Source organism: Drosophila santomea, chromosome 2L, assembly GCF_016746245.2.
Source record: "Drosophila santomea strain STO CAGO 1482 chromosome 2L, Prin_Dsan_1.1, whole genome shotgun sequence".
NCBI lineage: Eukaryota > Metazoa > Arthropoda > Insecta > Diptera > Drosophilidae > Drosophila > Drosophila santomea.
The window spans coordinates 5,208,271-5,230,772 of NC_053016.2; the positions used below are offsets into that span (position 1 = coordinate 5,208,271).

The 22,502-nt window shown below is 41.4% G+C and overlaps 2 protein-coding genes and 1 pseudogene across 3 annotated transcripts; all 3 read right to left on the bottom strand.

The window, feature by feature from the left end:
• Positions 1–600: 600 nt before the first annotated feature.
• On the bottom strand, positions 601–8,310 carry LOC120458912. Of its 2 annotated transcripts, none has more exons than XM_039646759.1 (5): positions 8,205–8,310; positions 4,159–4,505; positions 2,431–2,612; positions 2,000–2,193; positions 601–1,420 (listed from the first exon to the last, which is right to left on the bottom strand). In XM_039646759.1, the coding sequence occupies exons 2-5, from the start codon at positions 4,442–4,444 to the stop codon at positions 1,249–1,251; spliced, it is 834 nt and encodes a 277-aa protein (XP_039502693.1). In that variant the 5' UTR covers positions 4,445–4,505; positions 8,205–8,310; the 3' UTR covers positions 601–1,248. The 2 variants fall into 2 exon arrangements, with proteins under 2 accessions (XP_039502693.1, XP_039502691.1); XM_039646757.1 differs by having other exon boundaries at positions 601–1,444.
• Positions 8,311–10,155: 1,845 nt separating this feature from the next.
• On the bottom strand, positions 10,156–21,574 carry LOC120458810 (probable DNA double-strand break repair Rad50 ATPase). The gene is made up of 7 exons (XM_039646608.2): positions 21,507–21,574; positions 13,670–13,820; positions 12,229–12,363; positions 11,980–12,170; positions 11,131–11,277; positions 10,674–11,070; positions 10,156–10,619 (listed from the first exon to the last, which is right to left on the bottom strand). The coding sequence occupies exons 2-7, from the start codon at positions 13,778–13,780 to the stop codon at positions 10,470–10,472; spliced, it is 1,131 nt and encodes a 376-aa protein (XP_039502542.2). The 5' UTR covers positions 13,781–13,820; positions 21,507–21,574; the 3' UTR covers positions 10,156–10,469.
• On the bottom strand, positions 19,029–19,651 carry LOC120458811 (annotated as a pseudogene).
• Positions 21,575–22,502: the final 928 nt, after the last annotated feature.

A 22,502-nucleotide genomic window follows, 5' to 3' on the forward strand; every position in this document is an offset into this window, starting at 1 on the left:
GGTCATTACTAGGCTAAGGCACGAGCTCCAGCAGCCCCACCCTCACGTTCATCCACTCCATATCGCAATTCCACTGTCGTTGTCATCCACAGATACAGATGCTTTCCAAGTAGATAACCACGTCGCCACCTTGTTGTCTCAGCAAACACTGAGCAATAGTTGGCCGAGAATCTCGGCCCCATTCAATCTCAATGTCAGGGTGGCGCTTTCTCACTTCCGTAGCTGCTGGCTCCACTACAATCGCAGTACTTATGTGGGATACACAAAGACACGGAGTTGTTGTGCAGGTGACAAACTATAAAACATCTGTCCAATTAGCTAGCACTAATTTCACCGAGGGTTATTTCCATCCACATTTTATAGTTACATGTATAAACATTTCACAACAATATATCATATATATCTAGAGTATTTTTGAAACAGAAAAACAATTAAACTATTTTACATTTAATTTTGGGAAAATATTAAGTTCAGTTAGCTCTGCTCGCTTAGGCCTTAAAGTGTTTTAAACTAATTTATCTTTTTGCCTCTAAATGAATATATTTTAAGTATATAGTATCAATGAAACCCTTTACGTTAAGTAAAAACGCCTTATCGCCATTTAATTGCATACGAATAATGGTATTTTATAAGTTTATTTGAAATATATATACTTCTCGACTTTACATTATAGATAGCTTCAGTTAGTACACGTTTATATTAATACACACATTTCAATATTCTCGTATATACACACTGGGGATTGTGGTTCCATTTATATCATTATAATACTAGTGTAATGGACCGAGAGACGATGTTACGAGACTTTAAAGTGATATGGCAACGTTTTGGAATTGTTGGGATTAGTACACGCGACGACCACAAAGAAATTAACAAAGGGAGCTACTATAACTTTGTTTATTTCGTTAGTATATACAACACATTGAGAGTTATAAAAGTTGTTAATTGTCTACAATTGGAATTAGGGTAGGCTTACGAGGGTCTCTAGACCAGCGAGATAACGATGTATTTTTAGTTTAGTTCGTAGTTAGTAGTTAGTTTAGTTGTTAGCCGGGTAGTTGGTTGTTAGTAAATTAGTTAGGCTAATTGTTAGTGCTTGTTGTTCTCCAGTTTGGCGCTCGACTTTGTCCTTGTCAGCAATGTACAATTGATGCTTGGTATACATATGTGTCTGTCAGTGTCGTGTCTCTGTGTCTTTGTGTGTGTGGCTTAATCGCCTTCATCCTAGATCCTGCCATAGCCTGAGCTTTAGCCCAGGAACCGGATGTTGGTGAAGACCGCCTTGGCCGGACGCTTCCGGTTGCAGAAGTTGACAGTCTTGCTGTGGTTGCCCTTGCGATTCTCGTGCAGATTGACCAGCAGCTTGAATATATCCTCCTTGCTAGGTGTGCAGGCATATCGCAGTTCCGGTTCATAGTTGCTGTTGATAGAATTCATGTAAGAACTGATAATGGTAATGGTTATGTAGTTAGCAAAATCGTTCACGCTTCGGCTATCAGTAATATTAGTAATCAATAATCGATCTCTCAGTGGGCGATTGGGGCGAGTACTGGGTGTCTGCCTTTCGGGCCTAAAGAGACTCTGATAAATGCATTACATTAAGTTGTTCAAATTCAATAGACTACTGTGGGTGGGCGGCAAGGATGCTCCTGAAATTGCCATTATTGCTGTGCACTCTTTGGCAAATTTTTGAGGGTCATGCTTTTGATTTACGTCAATTCGTCTCAATTGAATTTAACACATTTTTACTTTAAATGAAAGCTTTCCATTCCTGCAGCAGACTCCTTTTATGCACGAATAGCTGATATGTTAAATTGGCAATTTGAGGATTTCCGTCCATAACTCTAAGAATAGGGTACTTAATTCTGCACAAAGACTACTGACAACATTTACTAACTACAAATTATAAATGGGGTTTGGGTCAATGAAGCTGAGTGCAGTGCTTTTGGGGATTTTCGGATTGGTGTGAATACCGTTTAAATATGGAAAAGCAACCTACCCGCGATTCTTGTTGTGGCGTTTCCACGGATACCTTCGATAATAGCGCGAACGCTTGGGTTTACTCTGGCCCAAAACCAAATCCTGAACGGCATTCTCCAAGTCGGCGTAGTCCTCGGCTCCGGCGGAAGGAATCACCACCTCCGGCTCCTCCTCCTCCACGTAGACCAAGGGCAAGGTTTCCAATGACGGATCCTGGGTGCACAAATACACAAAGAAAACTTGAGTGGTGCTTTAACAATTTAAGGAACTTAAAAAAGTGTTTAGATTTCTACTAAATAAACTATAAATTTATATAAAATGTAGCATATATTAAGAAAACTATTTTTGATTTATTTAATATAATTTGAAAATTACATTTTGTAAACCTAATTTTTTGGTGTACTTTTCAGCATTTTCAACGTAATTTCGCCAGCCTGACTTTTCACTCACCTCCAGCATTTTCATGAGCAAAGCGGATTTGTCCACCAGCTCCTGCTCGGCACGCAAATCCTCCTCCATCTTCTTCAGCACCTCGAACTTGCTGGCCAACTCGAGTTCATTGTACACGGCATCGGCGTAGTCGGAGCCCGCAGGAACCACTGCCAATCCGAGCTCCTGGGCGCGGAGTAATTCTGCCGTGAAATGAGCAAACCAAAGTCCTTATTTGCGATTTGAATGTTTATTCGAGCTGCCGCTAATCCGACCACAACCACGCCATATTTCCCCACTTTCACTCCCACTCCCACTTTGATACCCGACTCCCGGCTCCGTGGCATCGGATACTTCCGCCGCTTGATATTTGAAAGTTTGAATAGTTTGTTTGTCTGTCTGTCTGTTTTGGTTTGGCTGGAAGGGGGTCTTCAACGTATTTCCCCCCGGCACTTCTGTCGTTTCAATGGACTGGCGGAAATTGACTGGCGGCAATGGGTTTATGGCCACAGAATTTCATCCCCACGGCGATATTCCGCCTTTTCGACCACGTCCGTCAGTCAAGTCAACAGGCACTGCAACTCCTTGACTGCCTTTTGTCGCATTTGGCATCCAGTCTGCCCATCACTGTCAACTCATTGTCTTTTCAAAGAGCCGCAGACAGGCAGACAGACTCTTGTGAACCCAGGTAGCTCGAAACCCAAAGCCAACTACAGTTTCCACTTTAATAATGGTATAAAAAATAGTCACAGCAGAGATATGAGATTACATCAAAAAATATATCGGTCACTAAACATTTTTAAAATATCACTTATTTTTGTATATGTATACTAAATATCAAAAGATCACCTGCAACGTCCAGAAATGAAAATGTTGCCAACTTGTCAAATCGATATTCGTTAAATTTCCAATCCATTTACCAAGCTATCAAATCACTTGGAAAACAAGTTCACTTATTGAAAATCGGATATGACATTTTATTGCGGGCTGGTGAGAGGAAGGTGCGCGCCACGCAGAACGCAAACGTCGAATCAAATTCGTCAACAAATTTGAAAACCTATCCCCATCAGTTTGGTGGGCGTGTTAAGTGCTCTGCACAAACACATGTTCCATATTGTGCGATGGCTAACGTGTCCATGTGAGGCACTTGAAAAATTGTGCACTGACCGAAAATTGTTCAGCGAGCGGTCACCATGGCCATTAGAGATAATGGGCGGTGGTTACGGCTAGGTGCACGCCACCCTAGTGGGCCACTCTAACTCTTGGTCCACCCCTTTCGAACGGGTCGCCTAAAAGTCGGCAAGCAAAATTTGTAACATAATCGTGTACTCAGGTGAGAATAGGGATTAAATGAGAGGTTTTATCTGCTATTAAATGTACCAAATAATTGGCGACTAAGAAGAACATAACAAAAGGCCCTAAAATGTGTTAGTTTAAGTTCCTTAAACGATTTACGATCTTGGTCATATTTACCTAACTTTAAAGTAGCTCATTATTCTAGTTTCTATTCTAGTTCCATTTAAATCGGTTAATATATAGACCGCTGGCATCCTTGGTAAGTGCTGTTTCTTGGCCACGTTAAACCACTTCGCATTCCAAAAGAACCAGATAACAATTTAATTGAAATGGACTTAAGATGCAGTTGCTATCCTCCTAATTCGACTGGGGATTAGCTGATGCGCGGGATATCTACTCCAGGTCTTTGCGGCGATGGCAAGAAAAGCGGTAATAGGGATGTTTATGACTCACCATCGCCGGGATCGTAAACAGCTCGTTCCTGGACCTCCAGGACGTCACCGACCGAAGAGGGTCCTTGGCGAACGGGTCCGCCCCCGACGCCCAAAATGGGCAAATGCAGACGCTGTGGTGCGGTAGCCACGCCCTGGTGGTCACCCACATTGGCTCCGTTTGCTCCGCCAGCTACTCCGTTGGCGGAGGTCTGTGCAGTCAGGAAGCCGGCGACGTGACGCGTCCTGGTGCACAGGATCGTGGTAGCCAGGATGCAGAGCGCTAGGATGTCGGTCTTCATGTTCATACAGCCGGTTCGCCGGATGAGCTCGGGATTAGTGCGCGGGTCGTTGGCGATGTAGATGTCTCTGAAAGGCAAAACAAAAAAGCGAAGATGTTGGTACAAGAGGGTAATTACCGTCACTACCACGGATGGATACCAGGGATGGATACCTACCCCCCATCCGCCCAATTTTGCCGGGCGTGTGGGCGTCTCTTTGTGTTTAAGCAAACAATACTCAGATAAACACGCAAGCAACCAAGAAATCCCCACCAAAAGGAGGAGACGGAGACCGCGAAGGAAACTGGAGAAATGGGGGTGGTGGGTGGTGGGTGCGAAACGTCAAAAGGGCGTCTCTTGGATAACTTGGCCGCTGATTCTGGGGCTTTTGTTTTGTGCTGCTGCTTAATCTTTCTTCGCGTGAAGAACCGTGGAGCCAACGGACTATTCATTTACCTCTAACTAAAAGCAATATAATTTATACAAAGCTATACAAAGCTTTGCTTTATAGATTCATCTTTTTAGTGCAATAATTTTTTACATTTTGTAATAATTGGAAAATATAACTTGATTGCCTTTGAATTTAAAAGAAGTGCAGCCTAATTTTCATGTTCACTTGTCGAGCTAAAGACCAACTTTATGTATTTATAGACCAACCAAAACTTTGTAATTTTTGTAAATATCAATTTAAGAAGTTTGAGGCAACCTTTTTCCTTTAGACCTACACCACTGTATTCTAGGTGTTTGTTTCTGTGCTTTTTTAAATATTTTTCATGCCAGGTACTGCATCGCGGTTCAGTCGTTTCATTTTGCGCTTTGTCGTTTCATTTAATTAAGTATGGGACGTCGCTGACGTGGGCGAGTGGGCTTAACTCTTTCGCACCGTATTTTCAGCCCATTAGCCGAGGACCTTGGTTGTTGGGGTTCTGCGGAATCCGCCACCCTTATCGTATTTTTTTACGCTTAAAAAACATCCGCTTGACGAGCAATATAAATGGGGTGCCCGGAATTTTTGGCACTTGTGGTCTCGCTGGTTGAGATGTCTAGGATAAGCTTAATTTGCCTGCCCAAACAACTGAACATAATGAATGCCTTAGACAAATGCCGACAAAAAAGTGTGAAGATTTTCGCCAAGAAATCCCAAGTTCATTAATCAATTAAAGGCTTGGTTATTAAATAAAGCGCTTTGCTGCGAAAGTTAAAGCGCATTGCATTGGTTTTGACTTTGTTACCAACTTAATGCATTTAAAGTAATACTGCAAATAAAATATCTTTTAGAAAATCATTTCTACCGCACATGCAAATAAATTGAAATTGACTTAATTTATATGGTTAGTTAACCACCTAAATCAATCAAGTGAATCAACTCTGTCACGCCCTATCCCCAGAAAAAAAGACAGCATTCGGTTCATTAAATTGCTCGGAGAAAGAGAACTTCTCAGTTGATGATTTTCTTTTCACTTTTCGTCACGTTTTGTTGAAATTCAATTAAAAATTCGCAACTTTGTCTAAATATTTGCGAAACGTCGATTTGCCGATGTTATACATTTATGTCTTTAAGTGCATTGTGATTTTCCTGTGCTTTGTTAATTTGAGAAATAAATTGCAATTTCTTTGGGCATTTCCTGCAGAAACTTTTTCAATTACTCCACTTCTATTGGCACTCCCGAAAGTGGACGGCACTTTGGAGTTATTTTTGGGAAAGCACAACTTCTTTGAAATTGTTGAGGAGGGTACGAACTATAAGCAAACAAAGCAAACACGAATCGTTGTTAAAATGCCTTAATTAACTTGTTGACACAGTGTCAAAAAGTGGACAGAGCACGAAAAAAACAGAATTCTCCGTGGTTGGCGATGTCCCCAAGGTAAAATGAAATTAATTTGTAGAAGAGGGAAGGAACCCATATATAAATGTGCGTTCATTTTTACCCGTCGCCTGTTTTCCTTTTCGGAATAACCGCACGGCTAATTGCTAAATTGAGTTGAAGTGTAACTGTAACCCAAAGGAATTTTCATAGGCCTTATCTTCCACTATTTTCGCCTACGTACCACCTGACATGTGGTGGAAAAATGGTCTTAATTAGGGCTAAGGATGTGGAACATACGGCTGGGAAATGGGAGTTGGTCAAGTGCATCTGACATTTGTCGGAGCAGTCCTGCCAATTAGACACGGTCTACGTGCGCAACAATCCTGGGCAGCACATTACATAACTTATCTACTTATTGAATTCGGCCATCTGGGTTACCTGTCAAAATTTGCACACAAAAGGTTACACAAAAGGTTACACAAAAAGTTTGAGCAAAACCAAAAGGCCAGACGTGAATTATAGGTACGAAAAATCGAAAAAGGGTGCTCAACTTCAAATGTATAGGCATTTATTGCATAATTTCTAGCATTTGCAGTTTATTGGTATTAAATCCTGGCCAACTAAAAATTGAGGTACGAATTTTAATCTGAAATGAATGACCACGAGATGTACTGCCTCAGGAATGTAACTCGATACCTCGAGTTATATTTTCAGTTGCTATGTCCCGAGAAATAGCACAGACCAACATCTGTAAATACGGTTTGAGGATAAAATCCAGTGGGATGCTGAATTTTTTTGACATGAAGACAGCTTTGGAATGCGTTTCAAGCTTTTGATTGATTCAGTTTTTTTTTTAAATTGCTATACGATTGTCAGGAATTTTCGCACGTGCAACTTAAGGGGTTTGAAACAGAGAACGAGGTCGGGGACAACAAATATTGATGCTTATTTCTATTTGTTTCTCCAGGATTTTTATTGGTTTATTTACGCTTGACATTTTTGCTTGGCATTGGTGGGAATTCCTTGAGTTATTGACATTGATAAAGTATTTATGGATTGCTGTCCTGGGCAACCTTAAAACCATTTTTCTCAGCAATTTTAAGCTCTAAATTTAGTTCTCTAGTTCAACTGTCATGCTTTATGATTAAAAACGATAACACAAATGTCAAGCCAAAAATAAATTGTTGAATTTAAAATTATTCAAAAATAAACATGGGTTGTGTGACGAAATTTAAAAAATGGATTTTATTTTCATGTGAAAATAAAATCACTGAAATAAAAAAATAACAAGAAAAAAATTAAATTATTTTTAAATAGAAATTTTAATTGGTATGCTCTTTCATGTGAAAATAAAATCACTAAAAATAATAAAAAAAATTGAAAAATAATTATATTATTATTAAAGTGAAATTCAAATTGGTAAGCTCTTTCTTAAGAAAATTAAATCACCGAAAAAAAAACAAGAAGATTTTATTTTAAAAGTAAAATTCAAATTTGTAAGCTCTTTCTTATTAAAACTTTCAGTCTTAAGTCAATAATAATTATGTTGAAATCTTTAGATAAAGTGCAAAATTAAATAACGTAGCAATAAAAAGTTAGTAAAAGTTAATTTGTAGCTTTCATAAAATCCTAGCCTTTCTTCCTTTCAAAACATTTTCCGTATTATGAACAAATGCGCATAAAAGTTTTAAATACAATAGTCGTTTTTCGTATCTGTCATATTTAATATATGCACACGATATTATTTAGGAAAATCCACTAATTGTTTGGTTATTTTTTAGGGCCGTATTTCGAGTTCCATTGACGACATTGTAATCGATGACGAAAGCGACGGCATTACTAAGATTTCACGTCACGTTCTCGTATTCTTTGAATACAATCGGCTGGCTCAAATTAAACACAGGCCACAACATTAATTTAGTAAACGTTTTTAAAGAGTTTTGCGGCACGGATACTCGAAACACACCGTTTGCACTCACTTTAAAATAGATTCCTGGAAACCGTTTGAGTTGCTGAATCAGATTCGGAATACTGTCAACTGTTGCACCTACTACTTGTTGAACACTGCGTGGTTGACTCGCGGAGCCGCCTCCTTTTATAAGGCCGGATCCGAAGTTAAACCCGATTCGCCATCGGTGGCCGATGACGAGCACGTCGATTTCAACGAGCCGATGTACTCGTAAAGGCGCCAAAAAATTGCGTAAAAGCTTCGACAAGCTTTCACTGGCCTTTAACTCCTGCTCCTTGTAATTGAAGCCAGCGCGGTTTTTATCAATGAAATATTTTCGGGACATTTAAAAAGTTTCGCGCCTGTTGCGGCGATATTCGCGAATGACTAATGTCGCTGGCAATTATTCAGCAGGACGAAGATATACGCCGCTAAGTAGGCAACAAGTTGCGAAAAGACGTCACGGGGCAAGGTGATAAATAATATGCCGGGGGGGAAAGTGGTCTTTGTTGACAGCTCTGCTTACGGAAATGTATTTTGCATTGTTGGGTCACTCGATTCTGGGAATCTCGCCGTTGTGTGGAATTACTCGCTTCTTCAAAGGACCTGCCCCATGCATGACGCTGCGGAAATTCATGCAGACCAAAACCCTGTTTGAAAATATATTTGCATATTCCACGAATCGTCAAAATGAAATTGCATGGCCATAGTTCATTGCAAAATGGTATTGTCATATGGGTGCATTTACAAAGGATCAGGCAAGGATTATATTTATAGAATGATGATAAGTACTAGAAAGAGATTTAAACATCAAATATGGTAGCATATTAAATTTAATTCCATTAAATTTATTCTTTAAGTCATTGAGTTTTTCTTCGTTTGCTGCCTAAACTTAAATGTCCTTGGCCTCCGCCAAAAGTCCATCCTTTCCGTGGCTCCCCGACTTTAACTGCAAATCCAAAGGAACACTGAGCAGGAATCGAGGGGTCTGGACATCCAGTCGGATGTCAACAACCGTCGCAGCCCGCAGGCCTTAAAAAAAAATAGAAGACACTTTAATGTGAAATTGCCGTGAGTAATGGAGGACAGTCCAAACGATCCTTCGATGTTTTCGTTATTGTTTTGAGTGTGTATGTGTATGTGTATGTGCGTGTTGTTTTTTTTTGGCCTAAAAGGCGGGCCAGGAAAATAAGCATATATAGGGTTTTCTTGCCAATCGCCTGGGGCAACAGAAGATGACACTTACCCTGAGAAAACCAATAATAGCCCGCTGAAAAGTTTAGGTGCTCGGGGGCAGGAGCAAGTGGCACTGAATGGAGGCTTCCTCATGTCATATTTTTGGCCAGGACCTGCTATTTATAGTCGGCATTCTTTCACTCTACGCCACTCCTTGTGGCAAGCGGGTTGTGCGACTTAAGTTGCATCAGTTCAAAGTACACCCCCCCAATTGGACACCGATTCATCCAAGTGCGTCACGCCCTTCTGGTTTGGCACATGCAATCTCGAAATCTCGCCATGTGCCGATATGCCAAACAAAATGATAAACAAATCAGCGCGCCTAATTAGTCGGAGAATTGTGGTTGGAGTTCTGGTTAGCAGAAACTGATTTAATAAATAAATATATTTCATATATTTTTGTATTTATTTTAAAACATTTATTTGGTGAAACTTTTTATTTTTAACATTTATTTTTAAAAAATGTAAGCTTCATTTAATTTAAACTAAAAAAGTTAAATCAAAAATCGTTATTCAAAATTCACCATACGTATGGTAATCATCGGGTAATTACGTATGTGTGTCAACTCAGCGAACTTTATCATTTGACAAATTCATTTTCTGCAATATCCTTGTTTGGGGATTCAATTTTCAGAACACTATATAAAGCCCGCATATCTTTCCGTATCGCGTTGGCAAATATTTGTAGCATACTTATCGACGTTGGTGTTGGCGAGTGAAAATGTGAAGTTGACTCACGCGTTTGATTTCGGATTTTTAGGCCGCTTTATTGGTGTTGTCATGCGGGCACTATCACCTCGTTACAGCTTTAATTAAACCCTATTGACAGTTATCAAGTTATCAACCTAAACGCTGTGATTGAGTGACGTTTCTCGAATCCTCTTGCTCTTTCGACGTTTAACAAAGTGTGTGGGTACCCCAGCCTAACTGATGTATGCACAATTTGATGAAATATCTGGAATCCCGATCCCGTGGATGGGAAACCAAATATTTTCCCAAATATTGTAGAACTCGCGAAAACTGCCCATCGAACGTAAAAATTGATTCACTCTATTGCTTCTCAGGCCTTGGCTGGCTCCTGGGCCTCGTGGTCCGAGGTGATCTCGAGGTCCTGCTCCTCCGCCACCGCCTCCTCGCCCTCCTCCGGTGCCTCCACGAAAATCTGGCCCACGATGATCTCCTCGGCCAGTTGATACAGCTCGCGAATATCCTGTGGCAATTCGGTATAAATTATACAAGAAGGAGTAAGCTTTGATGGACCTACCTTGGCATTTCTGAGCGCCACGATCTTCTCATCCTCGAAGCGCAGCTGGTCGTACTGCTGCTTGGAGATGAGCAAGCCTCGATTGAACTCGTCCTCCATCTCGGCCTCCAGTTCCTCGGCGTACTGCTGCTTGGCCAGGGTCAGGCTGATGGCATCCTCGCTGATCACCGTCTCCTCGGACACGTCGGTGACATCGTCCAGATACTTGGTGTGCACCTCGCCGCCCTGGAAGTCATCGTCCTCCAGCGAAGGTTCCCGCACAATCATCTCGCCACTGGATCGATGGGCATCCTCGATGAGTTCGGTTAATTGCTGCGTGGTGACCGCCAGTTTCACATCCTTGAGCTTATCCTCCAGCTGGTTGCGAATACGCAGCTCGGTCTCCCGGAACTTTTGCCTAATTAGAGGCAACATATTTCTTAATATCAGAGTAAGCATATTTATTCAATCCCTATACCTGGCCTTCACTATATTCTGTATGTCCTGGGGATCCGACGAGTAGGGCTGGGATATACGCAGCGAACGCTCCTTCATTTTGGCACGCTCCTGTTCGAGGAACTCCTTCAGGCTCTTTTCGCACTCCCGCCAGTCTTCGTTTTCGATGCTGGAAAAGTGGGGAAGTTTCCTTTCATTAGCCTACATTCTGAAGCGAACTCACTAAACATTCAACTCATGCATATTAATGGCGAAATAAGAAACAGGGTTTAAGATTGCGCCCTGGGAACGAAGCGTTTTTATCATCATTTGGAGATACGCTTTCTTCGAAGGACTCAGTGGTTTTTGAAACTAAAAACTGAGTTGAATATACACCTTAACTAGGGTTGCCAATTTTGATTACTTTGTCATATTTCATATTTAAATAATGTTATTTTTAGCACCTTTGTGCAGCAATAAAAGATAAATCTTTCCCAAGAAAATTTAGCCAAAATATTTAGCTAATCTGTTTACAAATTTTTATGGAACGCTCATTAAATTTAAGCGGCTTTTTCCATAGAATTTGAGTAAGTTTTTCTTAATACAATAAACTTTTCCTGGAACTTAGAGCATTTAGCCTCAGTCTATGATTTGCTGGAATTTCTCCGTCGACACCCACATTTTCCCACCCCCACCGAAGGCCGTTTAAGCCAGTGGGTTCATCTTTTTACAATACATGCAGCTTGGCCCCCCTCTTTTTTTTCGTGTTGCCCCAACTCGTTGGGGATAAAAAGCTTCGCCAGAAGGCGTCGAGCGTCAGCAAGGAATAATGTATTGTTATTCATTTTTAATTTTGCCGGCATTTAATGGCGCCGGAGTTTAAGTTACTTACCGCAGCAGATCCATTCCCCTCTCCGCATCCTCCGTCCTGTACTGCTCCACCAACAATTTCTGCTGGCGCTGCCGCTCGCGTTTCTTGGCCAAGAGCTCGGCTTCCTTGGCGGCGTGTTGTAGCCGTTCCCGCTCCCATTTCACGCCCTGCTGCTTCAAACGCTCCGCATTCTTTTCCCGAGCGGTCTTTAGCTATTGGTTAGAAAAGGGGTTAAAACTTAAGTAAAGTCTAATCGGGAATCAAGCTCACCTTGGAGCGCTCCTTTTGGATCTCCATGTTGGCATCTTTGTTGACCATGAAAATGGGATCATCGGCCAGCTCGTCAGGTATTACGTCCGACTTGCCCTCGATAATCAGCATTCGTTCGCGCTCCACTTCTTTTAACTGCATATTAAATCAAATTATTAAATATTTTTATAATAAAGATATTTCAATGAACTTTCTAAGCAATTTCTTAGCATATTAAGCGAAGAATAAACGTTATCTAGCAACATTAAATTTGTGTAATAAAGCCAACTAAATTTAGTTTTCCCATCCAATAATATCGTTTGATGGCAGAGCAAGCCGTTGCCCTAAGAAAATGTTTGAACTTTATTAGCGGCGGGTCTGTGGTTGATATAAGCCGAAATGTGGCCAAGTGTGGGTGGTAATAAGCCTCTTTGTGGCTTACACATTGTATTGGGCTAAAACGAAGTTTGTGGTGTTTCCAAAATATCAATTTCTAAACCTCATCAACACTTCTCGACACCTTTCATCTGCCCTTTTTCGCCTTTTTGGCGCATTGCGCGGTAATGATGAACGAAATGCAATCGGAAGCGTCAAGAAAGTTTACTTCATGGGCTCGGTATCATTGCAAAACTTCAGTCAACTGCAATTGCATTTAAGGACACATCGGACAGACAGATCTCTAAGTATTCGTATCCGCAGTGAAGCACTTTGTACTTCATAGTTTTGGAGACTCGCATGTCTCGCCGACATAAAAGGCAACTTTTGCTATCTCTTCCCCTGCTTTCCACTCGTCTTCTGGTCTAATTTTTATTACTTTGACGGCTTGGATTTGCCATTTTCATGTCGGAGGCTCATTGGATTCAATTGTTTGGGCTTTGGGCCAGGCGCGCTGGAAAACAGAGAATAAGTAGGCGGTGTCGGCGTCATTGAAAAACTTCGGGACACTTTCGCTGCGCTGCCGTGAAAAGGAAAACTTGAAAAGGGTAGGCAAGTCAATGGTGTAAAAACACAGCTCAAGACTTTAAGTTACCGGATGCCAAGGTCTTAAGAACTAAAGAAAACCACCAAATAGAAATACCACCAAAAACGTAGTAAAGTTCTACATACAGGATATATTTCCTGTAAACATAGTATTAAATTATTCCAATTCCAATAAAAGTAAATACGAAAGAGGACATTATAACAAGCAGATTTGTAAAAAGTGAACATTTTTGGGAAATATTTAAGATATCGACTGGTTTATCCTATCGAAAAGCGAATACAACCCGGTCTCACCCTCGGAAATAAATGTTCTACGTGACTCTCCCTGGCGACAAATTTGTTTAGGACTCTCGTCTCATATTTTCCCCTTTCTAAACTTCATGAAAATTAAATTACCAGCCAAGCAAATTGGTCACATTTGTGTTTGGATTCCAAAAGGGGTTAATTGGGTTGCCCGGATTAGAAAGTATCCATTCCTTACCTCACGGGCGCGAATGCGGGACAGCAGCTGTTTGCGGTAATCCTCGTCGATCCGTTGCCGCAGCTCCTTCATGTAGCTTCGGTCCGTCAGCTTGACCACATTGGTGCCCATCAGACGCTCCAGGCGGGCGCTAATGCGCGGCAAATTGAAACTGAAACGGAAAAGTTGCGGCAAGGTGAGCGGAAAATTCGGGCGGAGATATGAAAAAATGTGCGCAATCATAATGAAAAGAACAAATGGGAGACAAGTCAATGTTAATGGCTTCTAGCAAATGTAAGCCCGTAAATTCTACGCTTAATTACAGGCTCAACCTTCACCACCCCCACCTGGCGGTGCCATCAACTTACCCACACACCTAGGTGGGAAAATCCCACATGGGTCGTCCGCTGAAGGCGTTTTAGCGCTTGTAACTGTTGGTAACGAATGAGGTCGGGCCGCATTCTCGGCCTGTTACTATAGCGCTGCTCACTCGCTGCGTTCGCCAACTGCCGCCAGTATATTATTTTGGTTGCCAAACACCCGAAACCGACAACACAAGGACAAGAAGTCGTTCCCCAACTGCTTCGTTCCCAGCACAATGGGCCAAACGAAAGATGGCTCTTATGAAATTTGTGAGACTAAAGTGCCAATGAACCAGAACCGATTCTCTTAAGAGGTCTCCGAAAAAAACGCATCTTAATTCACATATGGTCAGTTTAACGTAGATTGCTTAATGTAGCTATAAAACATGTTTGTTTTATCTAAAACATAATGCACTATATTGGAAAACCTGGCTAAGGTTTAACAAACTGCTCCACTGTTCTCCCAAGTTTTTCTTATACTTTTCACGTGATATGCACACCAGCCAACAAGACTAACAACAACCATATAAACCTCACCTTCCAGCACCCCAAAAATTGTTGGGCGTAATGTTAGACATGCAGGGCAGGATGGGACTGTGTAGAAGAGAACCCACAGAAGGATTCATGGATAAGCGGTGGACAAAGCGGGGGAAGACTGTCTCGGCTCGTCAGACTTTTAGACTTTCGCTAGGCTTTTTAGCAATGGCTCACATGGTGGTCCTTCTTTCTTCTTTCTTTTTGCGGTTCTATATGGTAAATAGGTATTTTATTTCTACATGCTATAAAGCAACTTAATGCGGGCAGGTCATGAGACTTGTGCACTCATCTAACAAACATCAGCGTACCCGTACTCGTGCCATGTGGCTTTCGAAATTCATCATGGGAAGATTAGTCAGTCCTAGTTAATGCTTGTCGCTTAGTTGACAATTATATGGGTTAGTTTATAGGGATTCTTATTCAGGCGTTTTCTTGGATCGAAGCCAAGATTGCTTTGCCACCCCAAGCACCCAATAAAAAATCATTCAATTCGAGCTGGCTATTAACAGAACACATTTTTAACAGAAACAATGTTGTCTTTGATGTTGCCACGAAAATCGTAACTGGCAATAGTTCAAAGTCATCAAAGTTCAATTCAATCAATTTTCAATCACAAGCAGGTGAGGAAAGTAAAATTCTACCCCAGTTGGCATTGACATTGATAATGAAATTTCAGGACATCAATGGGTGTTGTCGTCGTATCAATAACCCGGCTCATGTCACATGCTACATGCTACATGCATAAATTACGTATACGCCACGACGGCCAAAGGGGTTGCGGTAAGAAAGCAGTCTGTCATGTCTGTGCCCTAGAAAATCCCGAGTTGCAAGCCTCAATTTATGACCCGCTCGCCATAAACAAGGAAACCCCTTCGTTTGTATCAGTTCCTGTGATAGTTCACATCTTTTTATTGCAACTTCCGCGAAACTTCTCGAGTGCAACTCCCGTGACATTTGCAACGGTCGCATCCGCTGCTGTCACCATTCTTCGGGTGGGCCATGATTTACGGCTCGCCCACCTGGGATTCCCCTGCCATTAACCCATTTCTGCATAGTGTAGTGTGCGTGGGCGCCGAGTGGGTTAACATAGCATATCCGATTGCCTTTGGCCATTTGTGGCACTAGTCGGCTCAATAACGCATTAAAAATAGTCTCGCTTTTGTTTGTTCTTTTATTCGGTAAGTGCTCGCAATGAATATGATTTATTGGATGGTTATATATCCCAGACTTTATTGGAGCGTTAGGCTTTATGGCACTGTTCATAATGGTGTCCGATTTTTGCCTGTAGATCTTAATACATTTTTAATTCTGCTCTATAGAATGTTTCAAATTGTTAATCATTAATTCGGATTGCTTTTGGTGCATTCATTTTGTACTTTGCTTTATTTTCCTCGTTGCCTTTTAACTAAGAACCATTAATTACGCTGCTTTCAGACGCCCCTTCACTCCTTTCTGCCTATAGGCGTAATGTGTCAGAGCAGAAAAGTCCCATTGATTACATTTATGACTTAATTAGCGGCATTTTGCAGCGTAGCAAGGAGCCATATTAACTTACACCCTTGCCCCTTGCCACTGCTACACTTGCCTGTCATCGGCTATTGAAGAGGAGCCATAAAACCCAAGCGAACCCGAAGGATGCGGGTTGTTGAGCAGGAAGAAGGAAGCAGAACTTCAGCTCCTGCAAGGGTGCAACGCTAATTAATGCCAGGGACGTGCATAAATTTACCGAAGCGTTGACATTTATGTCTTCAGCCATTTGGCCATTAAAACTGATAATTGCAACACGTAGCTGGGCAAATAAATATGTTTGCTCTTGGTTGTTATTGAAATGCGATTCCAATTGACCTATAATAAAACCGTTCGATGGATAAAATATTTATATGATTTGCGTTTTATCGGCAATCATAACCTTTTAAGAAACTTATAATTTTTTATCTGAATTCTAGCATTTACCTCTCCTCCGGCTCCAAAGTGCATTGCACAAAGTCGATGAGGAAGTCCTCCTCTATACTGATCTTCATCATTGACACGGATTTCTTGGTCCTCTTCCCCCTCAAAGATTTTCCAGCCATAACAGGTGAGAGAATCGAAAGGTGTTCACTTTATTCCCTCATTTTCGCACCAATTCGAACGGGAACTCACAACCTGCGGAACTTTCACCCGAACTCGACAAAGTCAACCGGCGAATGTGGCGCCCTTTTCGCAGGACTCGACTCCTTGGGCTGCCGCTTGCCTCGTACTTTCTAGTTGACACACACGTGTGTGTGGCGTCGAGTGGCACGTGAAAGAAAATGAACCAACCCACTTTTTCACTTTGCTCCCCAGCGTCTTACGATTTCTAAGCGTTGGCACTAGAGTCCCGATTCCGATGCCGCTCTAGAATCCGAATCCGAATCCGAATCCGAATCGGTGTTCGCGTCCTGACTGGCCTACACATCGCATGTTAAAGCATTTAATGCTAGGCGTAAGGACACGACACCAATGTCAATATTTTGACAGCGTAGTGTGTCAACAAGTTTCCAATGCGCAGTGCTCAAGATTTGTGAGCTTCGACTGTGGGTTGGTGTTCAACAGTTTAAGGACTTGGTCAATCCTTTAAAATGTTATGCTTTCGAGTATATAAGCCTCAAAATAAAGGGTAGGTTAAGTTTCAGACACTCCAAGTGATATATATTTTAGATAACGAGACTTTTTGTATGACTTTCGATCTCGAGAGTAGAGTGTGTTTTAAAATATGGCTTAAAGGGTATATTGTCGTTCAGGATAATACAGGATATATGATAGTCAATTGATATTCTACAACATTTTACTAGCAAATCGCGTGTAGGAAATCTTGGACTTCTGCCACGAGCAAGTAAAGCCAAAATAAATCAGAAATAAGCAGTTGATGATCAGAAGAGGTAGTCACATCCTTTTTTCCAAAACCACCAAAAGCCTAAAATTTTGAAACTTCTTTCGTTCATTTACCCTGCCAAATATATAACTCGATTCAGAGCCAAAGTGTTGAAATTTCTTTTTGTTTTGAAGGCTTCCACTCTGAGGTGTCGTGGGAACTGAAAAGCCAGTTTCGTTCTAACCATTTCACTCTCGGATTTTCCCTTAGCCCTTTGCTTCTGGCCAACAACTGTCGGTGTTTATTTAACCGTTAGATCTCGTTCTTCCGTGTCCCTTTGTTTGAGCACGGAACCACTGAGTGAAAGTTTTCCGCAAGGGAAAGGCAAACTACTTCTATAAGGATGTACTACAAAAGGGACAGTGGATGAGGAGCTGGATTCCGGGTGTGGTGAAGGGCAATCTCACATTACCATGAAACCAGATAACAATTTGGCTTTATGACCGCATTTCATGCCAACGAGACATACAATAATTTCCTCTAATCGACTCGTAGCGCGGAAATTGAGCAAACACTTTGTATTGAGTTGGAGTCACCGGTGGTTGGGTGGTTGCTTCATTTCTTGGTGGCCAATACGTTCGAATTTTCAACTTTGGCATTGCCTGTGTGACGCCATTGGTCCTCGCATTTTGTGTTAGCAGTGATGACTCTATTAGAGAAATCATGGCAAAGCAATGCATATGCCATGTACTTACTAGATCAGGAATTCTTGGCTAGATCTGGAGCCTATTACTATTACTTTATGCGGAATTAGCTGAGTTCATGGTTCAATGATTCTAGTTCTTTAAAAAAATGTATGTTAAAATATTAGTTGGAATATATGTACCAAAGTTGCTAGCAATGGCAGCACTGATGCCATTCACATTTGCAACCCGTCAGCGAGTCATTTGATTTCCGGTCCGCCCACTTCTACGATGGTCTCTTTCACCTGCTCCGCCAACTTTAATTGCAACGTCTTCCGGCATCGCGATTCGTACCCAAGAAATAACTTTGAGAGTCTGATAATCTTATTTTGTAACCTTTGGTGGAATAAACAAGCACTTTCTCGCTGCATTCATTTTCAATAGCTTTTAGTTTTGTTTAGCAAATAGTTTCCTAGGTGGCATTTTTCTGTTGATTGAAAGTCGCAACATAATCTATGTTTATGTACTGCCAGTACCGTTTCACCCTGAACTATCAGCTTAATGTTGGTTGTAACACAGAAAATATGAGCTAGAATCGGATTTTTCTTTTAATTTTGTTATTTTTGTTAAACACATTTTGTTTGTTGGGGCATTGAAATATGCATTTTTGTTAAAAGGAAGTACTGCAATGCCAATTCATATAGATGAATGGTTTGAGTTTTTGATATCATTTTATTACAGCCCACGTGGTTTTTGTTCCTGCTAAGCTTTGCGAAAAGCTTTTATGAATAGTTACACTTGAAAAACTGACATATGCATTTGCCCTTTCAAAATTTCCAATAGTGTGTGTCTTATTTATGAGAAAATATGTCATTTTCTTAAGTATACTAATAATAATAATATTATTAAAAATATATATAGTTCAGTATATTAAACACACTGTGCGAAAAGTGATTGCTTTATTCTTACTTGCACTTGACCAGGTCCTGCAGATCCTCCGGCGAGAGAGCGTACTCGGGATCGAGAAGCGGAGCATTGCGCTTCCGGTTCCGGCTGCGATGTTTCCGGCGCAGGCCAGACGGACTTTTCGCCCCGGAACGAACGGCCATGGCGACGTTATCGCTGCTCTGGAAGCTGGTACTAATGCCCGGATCCTGGATGGCAATGATGGGAGCACTCGCGGAGCGTTCATCCGTGTACTTGACCGTCGAGGTGGGAGTGCCGCCGGTCAGCTCCTCGGCCTTGGCCTTCTCGGCGAAACTATCCCGTCGCCAGGATGGCGTGAGGGTTCTGATCACATTCTGGGTGTCCGAGAAGCCCTCGTAGTTGTACTTCTTTCGCAGACTCAGCCCCGAGAGGTACTCCAGCGTTTGCCAGACGTTCATCTTGTTCGCACTGTACGAGGGCTCCTCGTCGACTGACCAGCAAGCGTTGCGTGCAATCCGCTGGGCCAGGAGCATAGTCACTGTGGCACATCGGTTGCCCGGCGGCGGAGGTGCCCACTCCCTGGAATCGGATAGTGCAACAGTTCGCCCGCGCCCACCACTCCGATCCCGGCGGCATCAGACTTCATCGCAGTGAGTGACATATGCGGAACAGTTTGTTTAGGCCCAAATTGAAATGTAATTAAGTTTCCGATTCCGTTTAAAAACTTCGTCCTCATCCTGCGACGACCGAACTTCATATGGCTACACACCGCTTCTGCTTCTGGCGCTGTTTTGTGATTCTGATTTTGATTCTGGGTGGGATCACCACCAACGTCGGCGTGTCCGTGTCCGTTGCGTGGCAGCCACGCGCTCGTACTCGCTGTTTATTGTATCCATTTTGCGCCATTAAAAATAATATCATTCTGATTGAGTGACGCGCCGCTTAAGTACTTTCCTTCTTCGTTGTCCTCGCACTGACACCGTTTTCCGTTTTCCTTTCTTTTTTTTTTTTTGCCTGCCGCTTTCCTTTTTATTGAACACGCAAAGTGTCGGCATTGCATTGGTGTATTATATGGTATTATCCCCACCAGAAAGCCTTTTTCATTACCCCGTTCGCGATTGTTTTTGGGGGCCCCTACACCTCCTGGCACCTCGCATCATTGTGATACGCAGCCCAGACAAAAGGCGAGTGTAGCCAGTGCTAATGGAGCGAGGGGAGGTGGGTTTCCAATGGGTTTCCCCACCACACATTGTTTTGACATTAGCCCCATTACTAAGGGTAAGGCTCTTACTAAGGCTCTACTGGATTCTCTTGTATTACTTTTCAATTTTCTTTTCTTTGACTAAAGAAACTTATATAAGTTTATATTCAAAGAATATTTTAGGAAATATACTTTTACTACAGCTGTGTTATATTCCTGTTTTTTGCTAGTTTTTGAAAACATGCTCAAAAACGCATAGCTTGTAAAGTTTTCCAAGCACTTAGTTCGCTCAGTTTCAATTTTCCCCATATCTGGCCAGGATCTTAACCTTGGGCCAGACAATTCCCTGACATTGCCGCCCCAAAAGCACTGAACCCGCGAAACTTGAGTTTTCCGACGACCCAGTGAGAATAACCAAGCCAATTTCCCGTTTCCATCACTCCTGTTCCCCAATTACTTGCCAAAGTTTCGCCGACAGCTGATGGCTGCACTTGCTCCCCTTCTTATTCTCAGCTGGGTGTTCATTTGCATTCGCGAAGTTGAGCCATCTATCAAAGGCTTCGTTAGCATCGCGTGACTGAACGTTGTCCGGAATTAGCACCACCCACTCAACCCGAGGATGATTTTTGGACAAGTTTTGGAAAGCGCAGGATGGGTTGGTGATAAATAATCTTATCAGACGATGTGATGCAATTGAGTGCGAATATTCCCCATCGCACATTTAATTGGCATGGAAATATTTCTGGGTGTGGCAGGGCCATACTTTATGTGTAAGTCTGACAATTTGATGGATGCAATAAAATATTATGGCTGTGGCTGTGGCAAAGAATCTTAATTGAATGGCAGCGCACTGCATTGGCGCCAATCGGTGTCAGAGTCACCGAACCAACAATCGGCCAACTTCAGTGCACTGGAGAAAATAACCAAGTTTTGGTAATTATTTGGCATCTTTTATACATTTATATTTGAATGAAAATTCTTTCTAAATAAATTGTTTAACTTAATAGTGATGTTTTATAGTTACGATAGTTACACATGTAGCGAGCTATTTGATGTTATTCTAAGAAACTATTCATATGAATCTGAATCCTACGAAGTGAATAGTGAATTATTAATTTTATTTACTTAAATTACTAATGAAATCTTCAAGCATTTCTCTCAGTGTGGCTATAAACAGCACGAAAAGCACTTGACGACAATGAATTCTGACACACGTGTTCCAACCACTTCCACTTCACCACCAACCAGAAACCACCACCCACCGCCCACTCTACCCACTGAGCTGGTGGTTCGGCAATGAATGTTCTCTACTCACGCAACAATGACATCGGGATCCTCCCACCACTTCTTGTTCGAAGGCTGCAGCAGAAGGCTCACCTGTCGCCAGTGTTGAATTTAAAATTATTCAAAAATAAACATGGGTTGTGTGACGAAATTTAAAAAATGGATTTTATTTTCATGTGAAAATAAAATCACTGAAATAAAAAATAACAAGAAAAAAATTAAATTATTTTTAAATAGAAATTTTAATTGGTATGCTCTTTCATGTGAAAATAAAATCACTAAAAATAAAAAAAAATTGAAAAATAATTATATTATTATTAAAGTGAAATTCAAATTGGTAAGCTCTTTCTTAAGAAAATTAAATCACCGAAAAAAAAACAAGAAGATTTTATTTTAAAAGTAAAATTCAAATTTGTAAGCTCTTTCTTATTAAAACTTTCAGTCTTAAGTCAATAATAATTATGTTGAAAATCTTTAGATAAAGTGCAAAATTAAATAACGTAGCAATAAAAAGTTAGTAAAAGTTAATTTGTAGCTTTCATAAAATCCTAGCCTTTCTTCCTTTCAAAACATTTTCCGTATTATGAACAAATGCGCATAAAAGTTTTAAATACAATAGTCGTTTTTCGTATCTGTCATATTTAATATATGCACACGATATTATTTAGGAAAATCCACTAATTGTTTGGTTATTTTTTAGGGCCGTATTTCGAGTTCCATTGACGACATTGTAATCGATGACGAAAGCGACGGCATTACTAAGATTTCACGTCACGTTCTCGTATTCTTTGAATACAATCGGCTGGCTCAAATTAAACACAGGCCACAACATTAATTTAGTAAACGTTTTAAAGAGTTTTGCGGCACGGATACTCGAAACACACGTTTGCACTCACTTTAAAATAGATTCCTGGAAACCGTTTGAGTTGCTGAATCAGATTCGGAATACTGTCAACTGTTGCACCTACTACTTGTTGAACACTGCGTGGTTGACTCGCGGAGCCGCCTCCTTTATAAGGCCGGATCC